Source organism: Neoarius graeffei, chromosome 4 (genome assembly GCF_027579695.1).
Source record: "Neoarius graeffei isolate fNeoGra1 chromosome 4, fNeoGra1.pri, whole genome shotgun sequence".
In the NCBI taxonomy this organism is placed as follows: Eukaryota; Metazoa; Chordata; class Actinopteri; order Siluriformes; family Ariidae; genus Neoarius; species Neoarius graeffei.
Window position 1 is genome coordinate 5,061,568 of NC_083572.1, and position 12,755 is coordinate 5,074,322.

The 12,755-nt window shown below is 44.2% G+C and overlaps 1 protein-coding gene across 6 annotated transcripts in view; it reads left to right on the forward strand.

Annotated features, from left to right (window-relative positions):
• tanc1a (tetratricopeptide repeat, ankyrin repeat and coiled-coil containing 1a) overlaps positions 1–12,755 on the forward strand; it is a 117,268-nt gene that overhangs the window by 57,167 nt on the left and 47,346 nt on the right. For all 6 annotated transcript variants that reach the window (XM_060918671.1, XM_060918668.1, XM_060918672.1 and 3 more), the window contains one exon: positions 9,393–9,517. In XM_060918671.1, coding sequence (XP_060774654.1) covers positions 9,393–9,517 — 125 coding nt within the window. The remainder of the gene's footprint in view (positions 1–9,392; positions 9,518–12,755) is intronic.

Consider the following 12,755-nt stretch of genomic DNA (forward strand, 5'->3'; position numbering starts at 1 on the left):
TAATGCTCAATTCCGATTTTTTTGTGAAATCCGATTTTTTTGTGAGGTCGTTCACATTAACAAATATATGCGACTTGTATGTGATCCTCAGTATGAACGAAAAGCGACCTAAAAGTGTTCCGCATGCGCATTGCAGGATACGACGACATCACACGCAGGGAGCATGGCCAGTGTTTACGGAAGTAACCTAAAGTTTCGTGTGTATGACAGTAGCCAGCATGGAGTACCTGGCGATGATGCAGTTGTTGTTGCAACGGAGCCAGAACATGCACAATAGCCTGATGTTAAGGAGGAGGTTGAGAAGGAAGAGGGCAAGGGTTTTGGCTCAGGCGTTCTGCGGGGTAGTGACTGCAACCTCCGTTCAAAGGAACGTGTGGGTGCGGAGTCGCATTGATGTCATGCGCCATGTTGTTGTAACTTTTTTTGAGAGACCCGCCGCCTACTTTAGCGCAGAATAGTGACGTTTGTGGCTTGTTGATGACGTGTAAGTCGGATGAATGCGACCTGGCGGTTCAGACTGAAGTCGCATATGAAAAGATCGGATAGGAATCGGAATTAGGACCACATATCCAAACGGCCTGGGTCGGATTTGAAAAAATCGGATCTGTGTCGTTCATATTGTCAATAAAAGATCGGATACAGGTTGCATATGGGCGAAAAAATCGGATTTGAGTCACTTCAGCCTGCAGTGTGAACGTAGTGTAAGGCGCATTGGTCAATGCTGATCTCCACTTCTGTAACACTTGGCCTCTCGTCAAATGGCAGTATGTGCTGTTTTTATGATGGTCTTTGGTATGACCCGACTGCAAGTAGAACTCGCGATCTCCTGGTCAACAGATGGACACGCTAACCACTAGGCCAGCTCGTGGTGTTAGCAGGAAGTGCTAGTGAAGATTTTTATATTTCACTTAGTTGTGTCAAAATCGTACTGTGTTTCTTCCGCCATTAGATATACAGTATTCATGCAGTAAAGCCTGGACTTCTCTGTCGGTTGCTTTCTGCATTTTCCCCCCTCTTTTTTATGCCAAGAGCTATTGTTTACACGGGTTTTTAAAAAAATGGCTGCATTGGCTCGTGTTTGATCCGTCACCGTGCACTTGCATCACTCTTGGTTCCTCTTGAGCTGGGAGAGTACCAACCCTGAAGTAGGTGCTAATGAAGTCCTTCAAAATGGCATTCTAGCTAAGAACTATGATCATTCTCACTTCTTGTAGTCTGGGGACACACACACAAAAAATGGGGGTGAACTTCCTCCAATGGTTCAAAGAACTATGAAACAGTTCTGGTTCAAAAGCACCTCCTTGTTGTTGTTTGCCTCATATTCAGTAAGGGGCACCACTGATGACATTAACGGTCCATTTTTGGTGTGTCTCGGACTTTTTTTAAACTTGATGGAGCAAACTTTCCAAGTTTCATCAATGGACAATTTAGAGGAACTGGAGGAAACCCACACAGACATGGGGAGAACATGCAAACGCCACACAGAAAGGCCCCCATTGGCTGCTGGGCTCAAACCCAGAACCTTCTTGCTGTGAGGCGACAGTGCTAACTACTACACCAATGCACTGGGTTCCTGAACCATTTTTGTGATCTTCCACTCCCCTTCTTTTTTCTTCTTATAGTCTCCATCCATCCCACTTGTGTTACTTCAAATAACCTGCCAGCTGAAGTTTGGATCAGTATTGAGTGCAGGCTAATACTTTAAATACTTTAAAACAAATTCATAGCCAATCAGCCACATTAAAGCTCCAGTCCCATGTTATAATGCCTGGAAGTCCAGTTAACTAGACTATGGAAGACGGGTAAGTTTGTGAATCCCTGATGGACACCTGTCCTGTTCAAGTTTAAGCTGTGTGTATGCATGGTGGCACATTTCTGATGATGCTCCCATGCAGAAAACATAAAACTTGCAAACACGAAATGTGTTCATGATTTGGAGTAACGAACAGTCTCTCTCCCGCCCAGAGTCTCAGTCTTGGAGAGATTTTGCTGAGCAAGAGCAAAATATTTGAATGAGAATTGTTGGTGCTTCTGGTGTTCAAGAATTGTGTTTCCATCCTTGTAAGAGTAAGAAGTTCTCTCTTGCACATATAAAGACGTTTCTGGAGTCGAGATAGTGTCTTGAGAACCATTTCTTTCCACACACTGATTCTCTAGCATCTGTTCAAGATAAGCTCATGGTTCCTACCAACATCCAGGCCATGTCCTTGGTTTGTGGTGATCTTTTATGCAGCAGTGTTCCTTCATCACGCGCCGGTCCGTTAAAGCCTCATTAATGCTAAAGCTGCTCTCGAGTGTTTCAGTGATTGTTCCTCGTGCCTCTCTGCACATGTTTCTGTCATTAGATGCAAAAAATAACCCTGGGATTGACAAACCTGTAATTTACTTGTCATATTCAGAGAAAAAGTTACTGTTACTGTAAAATCGCAGCGTCAGTCCAGCAGGCGCTGGCCGAGTGGGTTCATTGAAAACGGCCAAAGAAAACGGAAACCGGATTAATGACCCGACTGCAGTTTATTGACTGGAGCCTGTGTTAAAACGTACGTAAAAACACAGAGAACCGAGTCTGCCTCCCTATGAATTGTTCGTCTTCCTTGATAATAGATTTACTCGGCTTTTTGAAGGCTGTCCAAAACGTCATGCTTGTTTATGAAGTTTCTCCAAGTGAGGAGATGAGAAGAACAGCAGCAGCTTGGCATTGTCTTCCTTTTTTTTTTACTTGTATCTGAGGCATGAATTGATTTCACTGCTTTAAGAATGTGTGATAACCATCATCAGGTTATTTTCTTATCAAGCGCTCACTCCAGCTCACTCCAAAGATGTTTCTTGTTAAGTTCGACAGAACAAAGACTCAACAGATTATAATATATTGGCAGGAAATGTATTTGTTTCTCTAGACACACAGTGGCATTTGATTAACTTCTAACATCGTAACGCAGAATAAACACTCAGAACATCTGAACGAGGTGCGAAAGTGGCGTTTTGCCTGCAGAAAGTGATTCAAACTTCCTCGGTAAGATAGATGTGAGACAGAAAATCTGCGAAACTCCTTATTTCTAGAGTAATCACTTATCTAGCGCCAGCTCCATGTTCATTATCCATGCATGATGCATGATTAAGCCATGGCCTAATGGTTAGAGAAACTACTTTGGGACCAAAAGGTTGCTGGTTTGAATCCCTGGACCAGCAGGACTGACTGAAGTGCCCTTGAACAAGGCACTCCAACTGCTCTGGCAAGTGTAGTGGCATACATTGTGTCTGATTAGCCAAAGAAAAACCGATGATGCAATTATCAGTTTGGACAAGAACCGAACCCAGTCCAAAAAAAAAAGCCTACTATATGGTCCTGACCTCACCATCACACCTACACGTGCTTGGTGAAAATCCCATTCCAGGTTTATTCCCTCTTTTACTGTTGTTATTATAAGCTCCACTCTTCTGAGAAGGCTTTCCACTAGATTTTGGGGCGTGGCTGTGGGGACTTGTTTCATTCAGCTACAAGAGCATTCGTAAGGTGAAGAGTCCTGGGGTGCAGTTGGTGCTCTAGAGGTGTTCAGTCAGGGGTCTGTTCAGGACACTCGAGTTCTTCTTGTCAAACCGTGTCTTCATGGAGCTCGCTTTGTGCACGGTGGCATTGTGACGCTGGAACAGGTTCAGCCTCTTCGTTCCAGTGAAGGGAAATTGTAAAGCTACAGCGTACAGAGACATTCGACACAAACCTGTGCTTCAAACCTTTTTGGTGAAGATGGTCATGGGTTCATAGAGATGTGTTTGGCGAGTTATTAGACATCGGGTTGGTGTGTCGGATGTGCTTTTGTAGCGTCTTTGTAAACAGACTAATACTAATGGCTCCTGTTTGTGCCATGTAGCAAGTTGAAGCTCAGCACTGGAGGAGTCGCTGGTCAAAGGAGCTGCTGTGGGTTCGGACCAGAAGAACAGCACGAACTCACTCGCCCTTTGTGTCCTGCTTAGAGAGGGAGAGAGAGAGCCATAAGAGGCCACTCTCTAAGTGAACTTAATCATCAGCATGTCGTCTTGTAGAAACATGAAAGACCTCGGGCTTTGTTTGGAGAAGTAACAGCGCTCATTAGAGATGCACCGATTGCAATTTTTTGGGCCGATTCCGATTTCCGATTTTCCATGGAGTGTGACCTGCCGATACCGATTTTGGCCGATTCCAATTTCATTTTTTCAAACCACTTCACAGCACACACAAAGACTATTTTCTTTTTATCTTTTCTTTAATAGAACATTCTGCCAGATTTTCAGTAATAAATTCAGTATATAATTCAGTAATAAAAACACCTCAAAGGTTGAAAACAAACAAAAAGACATTGTTCTTTGTAAAATCTTTCTTCATGTTTGGTATTAACATAATTCCTGAAATCGGAAATTCACACAAACATTTTTTCTTTTCCCATCCAATATCTGGCACAAAAACAACCTCCCCCTCATATATTATTTGCCAACTGCTATGGAACACACTTTCATAAGCCTATTTAGATTTGAAAACTTATGCCTTATAGAACAACCCATTTCTTCATTCAGTATCAAAATACAAAAATAATTTCCAGTCATACTTATACCATAGCCATTCTATCATCTTTGTCAAATGTGTATTTGTAGAGTAATTTCCAATGGAATCAAGTGCAACCAAGGTTGTAAAACAAACAAAAAGACATTTTTTTCTCTCTCTTTGTACAAATCTAACTAGATGTTTGGTAATAGGCTAACGTATTAATTCCTGTAATGGGAAATTCACACAACCACAAACATTTTCTTCTTTTCACATCCAATATCTGGCACAAAAAAAATATCACTATAGCCTATTTGGATATCCAAATATAGTGATTTTTGTTGTTGTTGTTGTTAACGGCGCGCGCGCCGGAGCTCGTTAGGCGTGCAGGACTGACACTGTTCTGCGCAAGCGCAACACAATCGCACTAGAAAGCATGTTCAAGCTGCCAGTGTAGCTGCAGTCTTTTTAGTTGCGAATTACGAGTATTTCCACTTTCATCTCTGTGATACACAAGTTTTGATCGGCAGAAAATCGGCATATTTTAATTTTGCCCGGCCGGTCGCCGGTCATGGCCGATCACGTGAAAATCGGCCGATTCCGATCAGCAGCCGGTCAATCGGTGCATCTCTGGCGCTCATAAGATGTTCTCAAGTAGAACAAATTTCTGTGTCCCCTATATATATATATATATATATATATATATATATCTGCTCTTTACTGAATTTGAGACATGACAGCAGAACCGTAGTCCTGTTAGCAAGCAGATAGCATTAGTTCTTCTCCTGGACGAGGTTCCTGCGAGAACAGATGTCCCTGCATGCCTCCAGACTGCCGTTCGTGCTTTTTTTTTCCCTCTCTCTCTCTCAGCTTTATCCTGCCACTTTAATACTTATGTCTCTCATGGATTCTGCCTCTTTCATCCTTCCATATAAAAAAATATCTTTATCTGAAATCTTCATAGTCAAATCCAAACACCCATTTTTAGAATTTGATTCGTGCCTTTTTATTCTGTGTGTGTGTGAAGGAGTGAGGGCATGATGGAGCGAGGGAGTGAGGGATGGAGAACGGAAGTGAGGAAAAGTGGGAGAGGTGGCAGAGTAGATTTTTAGCATGCAAATAGATTGCAGTGTTAAGAAGAAGGAAAAAGTGCCGTATGAGCAGAGCAAAGATTGAACATGAACAAGATGATGATGGATGGATGGATGAATAAAATAAAAAGAAAATGTTCATAAAGATTTCTTGCTTGTACGGAGGCCTCAAATACAATTCATGTCTCTGTAGTCACGGTTATTAAATAGTGGAATATTTTCCTTCTGTGTTTAATCTGAAGGTTTTCTGCATGTGAGTTTTGGCCTGTAAAACAAGCAAACATCAAACTCCGTGTGTGTGTGTCTGCATGGGGGAATAGCTCAGCGTTACACGCACAATCTGAGCAGGAGGTGGGGGCTCTCTGGGAGGTCTGTCTGTCTTTGGCAGGCATAGATAAACGAGAGAAAGTGGACATCTGCAGAAAGCTGGCACTCGGACGTTGCCCTCGCTCTCTAAATACATTTACGGATGGCTCACAGATTTGGCGCGCTCTACCTAAAGTAAAATCACACCATCAGAATTTACATCCTGTTTCATCTCACCCCGAGCGGTGCAACAGGAAAGCATTTGGCCGAACGTCAGGAGATCACGTGTTCAAATCACCACAGCCATCCATGGCCAGGAGTGTAGCGAGTAAAACTGGCTGTGCTGTCTGGGTGGGAGGGAGAGGTACATTCTCTTGCTTGGTCTCTCTCTCTTTCCTGTCAATCACAATAAAACCAGCCAATCCTGCGTCTCTCCGAGCTTGGGTATGCAGAAGAGGGCGGATAGCACTTTCCTCACTGTGTTATGCTGTCCTGGGAAACTGTCTCCCCAAGGAAGGATAGTTTTGCCTCAAATCACAGGAAAATATATAAATTTGTTTGAGTCTAATTCTGTTTATATTTAAAAGAGTAAAAGATCCATCGAGTTATTTTGGCTAAGGAGTAGTCTCATAACTTACACTGATGTATACGTTATATGCATTAAAAATGAATTCCTCTCGTAAATCATAGAGAAAAATATCCTAATGATTAACATTTTAGCTGTTATCGTAAAACCCTACTTGCATATTAGGATTATTAACATCGCACCGCTGCTCTAAACTAATAGAGGAATAAATATTTCACTGCGGCGCAGCACTGAGACGGATATCAGATTCCACTGTGGGTATAAATCTCAGCAAATCTGTACATCAGTAAATGAAGACATGAGGAGGAGAGAGAGATGCACAGAAACCTAGAGAGAGGTACAGATTGATGGCGTGATGGACAATTGGACCGATTGAGTGAGAGTGCAAAGTGAGGGAGAGAGAGATGGACAGAGACAGATTGAAAGCAAGAAATGATGTACAAATAGACAGAAATGGGCTGAGAGAGAGACCTGGACACAGACAAAAAGGAGAGAGAGAGAGATCTGGACACAGACAGAAAGGAGGGAGAGAGAGACCTGGACACAAAGGAGGGAGGGAGAGAGAGAGAGACCTGGACACAGACAGAAAGGAGGGAGGGAGAGAGAGAGAGAGAGAGACCTGGACACAGACAGAAAGGAGGGAGAGAGAGAGAGGGAGACCTGGACACAGAAAGAAAGGAGAGAGAGACCTGGACACAGACAGAAAGGAGGGAGAGAGAGAGACCTGGACAGAGACAGATAGAAAGGAGAGACAGACCTGGACACAGAAAGGAGGGAGAGAGAGACCTGGACAGAGACAGATAGGAGAGAGAGAGAGACCCGGACAGAGACAGATAGGAGAGAGAGAGAGACCCGGACAGAGACAGATAGGAGAGAGAGAGACCCGGACAGAGACAGAAAGGAGAGAGAGAGAGACCCGGACAGAGATAGAAAGGAGAGAGAGAGAGACCCGGACAGAGATAGAAAGGAGAGAGAGAGACCCGGACAGAGATAGAAAGGAGAGAGAGAGACCCGGACACAGACAGAAAGGAGAGAGAGAGACCCGGACACAGACAGAAAGGAGAGAGAGAGACCCGGACACAGACAGAAAGGAGAGAGAGAGAGAGATCCGGACACAGACAGAAAGGAGAGAGAGAGAGAGATCCGGACACAGACAGAAAGGAGAGAGAGAGAGAGACCCGGACACAGACAGAAAGGAGAGAGAGAGACCCGGACACAGACAGAAAGGAGAGAGAGAGACCCAGACACAGACAGAAAGGAGAGAGAGAGACCCGGACACAGACAGAAAGGAGAGAGAGAGAGAGACCCGGACACAGACAGAAAGGAGAGAGAGAGAGAGAGACCCGGACACAGACAGAAAGGAGAGAGAGAGAGAGAGAGAGACCCGGACAGAAAGGAGAGAGAGAGAGACCCGGACACAGACAGAAAGGAGAGAGAGAGAGACCCGGACACAGACAGAAAGGAGAGAGAGAGAGACCCGGACACAGACAGAAAGGAGAGAGAGAGAGACCCGGACACAGACAGAAAGGAGGGAGAGAGAGACCCGGACACAGACAGAAAGGAGAGAGAGAGACCCAGACACAGACAGAAAGGAGAGAGAAAGACCCAGACACAGACAGAAAGGAGAGAGAGAGACCCAGACACAGACAGAAAGGAGAGAGAGAGAGACCCAGACACAGACAGAAAGGAGAGAGAGAGAGACCCAGACACAGACAGAAAGGAGAGAGAGAGAGACCCAGACACAGACAGAAAGGAGAGAGAGAGAGAGACCCGGACACAGACAGAAAGGAGAGAGAGAGAGACCCGGACACAGACAGAAAGGAGAGAGAGAGAGAGACCCGGACACAGACAGAAAGGAGAGAGAGAGAGACCCGGACACAGACAGAAAGGAGAGAGAGAGAGAGAGACCCGGACACAGACAGAAAGGAGAGAGAGAGAGAGAGACCCGGACACAGACAGAAAGGAGAGAGAGAGAGACCCGGACACAGACAGAAAGGAGAATGTGTGTGAGGGAGAGAGACCTGGACACAGATGGAGCGAGAGGAAAACTGAGGGATGGACAGAGACAAAAAAGAAATGGTGAGATGAGACAGAGAGAGGGGTAGACAGACAGGTAGAGAAAGCTGGGCAGAGAGAGAGAGACACACACACACACACACACACACACAGTGTGGGAGACAGACAGCTTGCTGATGGATTGCAGATATGAAAATGTACTGGTTGGTGCTCAGTGGCCCACAGTCCTCCAGGGTGTAAACCATTTTTTACATCAGATTAGCATTTTTATGATTCTGTAAACACTCCACAGTTCTCATTTCATATACATTATATATTTGTGTGTGTGTGTGTGTGTGTGTGTGTGTGTATATACACAGTGCATATTGTATTGTGGAAGCACACAGCTGTTGCACAGCAGACATGCAACCGGTGTGGGGTTATCGTGTGTGTGTGAGAGAGAGAGAGACTGCAGTGAACCAGAATACGGCTCATTCACATTCAAAGCCTGTCCTCTCATCGTGAGAGGAGAAACACACACGCTGAGTGGTGCACTAGGTACATAGTCGTGGTGTTGTAGCTTCTACATCTTTAATCCAGCTGGATGAACGAGAGACAGAGAGAGGGAGGGTGTGCCGGTTGAGGGAGAAGAGAAAGTGAGGAGAGAGGGAGAGGAAGGTTCTGTGATTGTGAGAGAAACAGAAAGAGGAGAGGAGCTCCAGTTGCTGTGGGGATCTCGGTGAGTTGGGATGCTGTAGAGAATTCGAACAGAAATATTACCATGTAGTGATTAGGACTCTGTGTGTGGGGGGGCTGCATCTAGTACCTGTAACTTGGCTTAATATATAGTAAGTGTGAGTGCAGTCATCACTTTACCTTTTGTGTGTGTGTGAGACAGATCCTCTCTTGCCAGCGAAGTCTGGCTCCTCCCCTGCTGCTCAGGAACTGATGACACGGCTGGGTTTCCTACTGGGAGACGCCATCCCCGCCTCACCGCACACCGCCATGGAAGAGAGAAACCAGGTACGCACGTGTGCGTGTGTGTGTGTGTGTGTGTGTGAGACACACACACTAAAAATGAACACAAACGTATGTTTGACTTTTCACCTGTGGCACAATTCAGCTTCAGACTGAACAGCACTGAGCTACGGGTTGCAGGTTTCCAGCGTCAGGACGATTTTGTAACTTGCTGTTTAATATCCTTTAAGATTCTCGAGTTTTTACATCTCTAGATGGAGATCATGATGCACTACACACATGGGATGTGCGTGACTTATGATTCACATGAGCTTTCTATTTCTTTAAGGATTTACACGTCCAACTTTGTGTGCACAGCTTCAAGAATGTATTTTTCACGTTGGTCATCGTAATCACTGTAGCACTCAGACCAGCTCGTGTGTGTGTGTGTGTGTGTGTGTGTGTATCAGGGATCTAAATCAGTCCTAAGAGGCTTCTGTTGCAGTTTATGGATCAATGTACCCAAGAAAAACCAAAAAAAAAGAAACCTAGTGGTTATTCTTGGCTTCTGTTTCATGCTGCAATTTTTTTTCCCTGAATATTTTGATTATTTATACACATGGACTCCAGACTCTGCCCTGTCTGGGCACAACTACTTCTGTTTCCTCTTTAAAAACGACAGCCGGCTGTGGTTCTTTCTGATCCACGAGTACGATATTCATAAATCCAGATAGCAATATCGCTGACTTTTTTATATTTATTTTGTTTAAATTCAAATGAGAAACAGTTGCATATTAATGACTGGATCGTGTGTGTGTGTGTGTGTGTGTTTGGCTGTAGTATTGTGTCCTGAATTGCTGCATTGTGGTAATGTATAGTGTGTTAATTTATCAACATGATCATTGTCATTACTAAAAATCCATGCCACGATGCAGCATCCATCAAGGAAAGGTTTTGGTGTGAGTGTGAATGCGAGTGAGCAGCGCAGGTTGTCCTCATAAAGATGAAGGATGCTGGATACGGGTGGAGGAAATGTTGCTGAGCAGGTGCATCACTCTCCGTCTGACTGGGCGAAGGGCATTTAGATGTTGGGGAGGGATGAGAGTGCGCGCGTGTGTGTGCGCACGGTATACGTACAGGTTTGAAGTGGGTGGAGAGATGAGAGTCCTTCATCAGTGGACTGCTGGCAGGCGGCTGTTCTCAGGAGACCAGAGCTCCAGTACACTGATCTCACACACGCACACAAAAAAAAATCATCACTCTGACCTATATAGAGATAGGCACAGAGAGGACAGAACTGGATCTAGGGCTGGATCTTCTGCGGATGAGAAGAGAACAACGGTTCTTATTTAGCACACCCACATTTCTTCACGTGAAGATCACGGTGTTAAGAGGCGTGAACTCTGTTGTTTTGATCACATCTGGACGGTGCTGAATGCAGATGTGGAGGTGGATTTGGAGACAGTTTGTGATCTGATCACTCGAACCACTTTCTGAGCGAGGTCCTGTATCTAGTCGCACAGGATTTGTAGAGGAAGTGTGTCATGTCATCCCGTGCAAACGCCCTCCCCCCTGAAAAAAGTTACCTCGTGTAAAAGTAAGCACTTGCGTTAAAAAGTACTGACCCTATGATGTGACTGACACCAAAAAAACTGGAGCTTAAACAAAAAGCAAAACCACAAAGCAGCAAAACTATCATTTCATCATGAATTTTAATAGTTTGCATTTATTTTACCAGTAATAATTAACTTTTTTACACAAGAGTAACCTGTGGTTTTTTTAAAAATTATTCTATCCACATTCACTGGATATGAGCAATCACATGTGCTGATTGGCTACTACTAGGCTATCAGCTCATATACCGTGAGTAGAGAAAAACAAAATGGCGGAGCGTGTTGCTGAATCAACCGAGGACGAAATATAACTGTCATTTCGCCAGTTTGTTTACATTCTAATCGGAAATGATTTTGTCAGATGTTTTGTGTAAAGTTTTTATTTATCGAATTTGCTAAAAAATAAAAATGCTCGGTTTCTCAAAATTCAGTGAATGTAGATAGAATAAGTTATTCCACTCAATCTCGAGTTGGTGGAATATGACTTAAATATTTAATCCCTATAAACATACAGTGAGATGTGGTTTGTGCTGCACCAGAAGTAGTAGGGGGCGTAAACCTCATGCTTTCACACGATTCCACATAACTTTGATTCTTAACAAAGCAGCGATTCCACAAATCTAATACGATACGATGTGATTTTTTCATAACCTTGATTTAATTCCTTCGTTGTGTTTTAAAGCAGCGTTTCGATCCAAATCTTCCACCGGTTACACCCAGAGTCAGAACTGCTTCTGAGAAGTCAAAGTTTCTGCTGATCAGAGCTGTTTCTGATGAGCGTCTGAAGCGTTTCTGAAAGCCCTGATCGTATACGGTCTTTGAGAACAGTAGAAGGATCTTAGTGGGCGGGGCAGCAAACAGTAAAATATATACGGTGTATATATATATGTATGTGTGTGCGTGTGTGTGTGTGTGTGTGTGTATGTATGTATGTATGTGTGTTATTTACCAGCTGGGAGGTCCGTATGGTGAAATACCGTGACCGAGGTCTTGAAAGTACTGAGCAAGGCCCTCTGGGCCGAGGTCACGGTATTTCACCATACGGACCGACCTTAAGCTGGTAAATAATATATTTATTTTTTTCTTTACCAAATTCTAACAGAAAACGAGAGCGCCCGAAAGGGAAAACCGAGCAGCCATTTTGAATCCTCATTCACGGCTGTAATGCAAATGGCTTCCTCCTCGGTATACAAGTGCACTTCCATGGCAGGAAAAAACTACATATTGCCGCCTATGTCGTCCCCTATTTATACAAAATTGAGTCATTCAGGATTCAGCCATGTTTTTGCTCGGTGTTAGCAAGTTACAGGTTTTTAGCTTTCTCCTGAAATGTTTTCTTTTATTTCTTCTTCCTCAGGGTAGTAAAACTCGCTTTCGCTGTGAACACTTTCGTTATCGCTATCCATGCTGTAAAATTAATAGCCTAGTAAACTAGACCCACCCGCCTAGCGGCCAAAAATATTTTTGCCTAGCGAATGGGTCTAGCCTCACACCATATAAACAAAAACACCCCGGGCATCAAATCGTGCCCGCCAATCACAACGCAAGGTTTTTGTTTGGATTCTTTGGGCGGGCTTTTGCAGGAGTGATGACAAAGCTGCGCGACGCTGGAGAAAGCACAACAGGAAAGATGGCTACGGCTATTGAACAGCGCGCGTTTGACTCCGCTTTGGAATCAGTTTTAGAAGAAT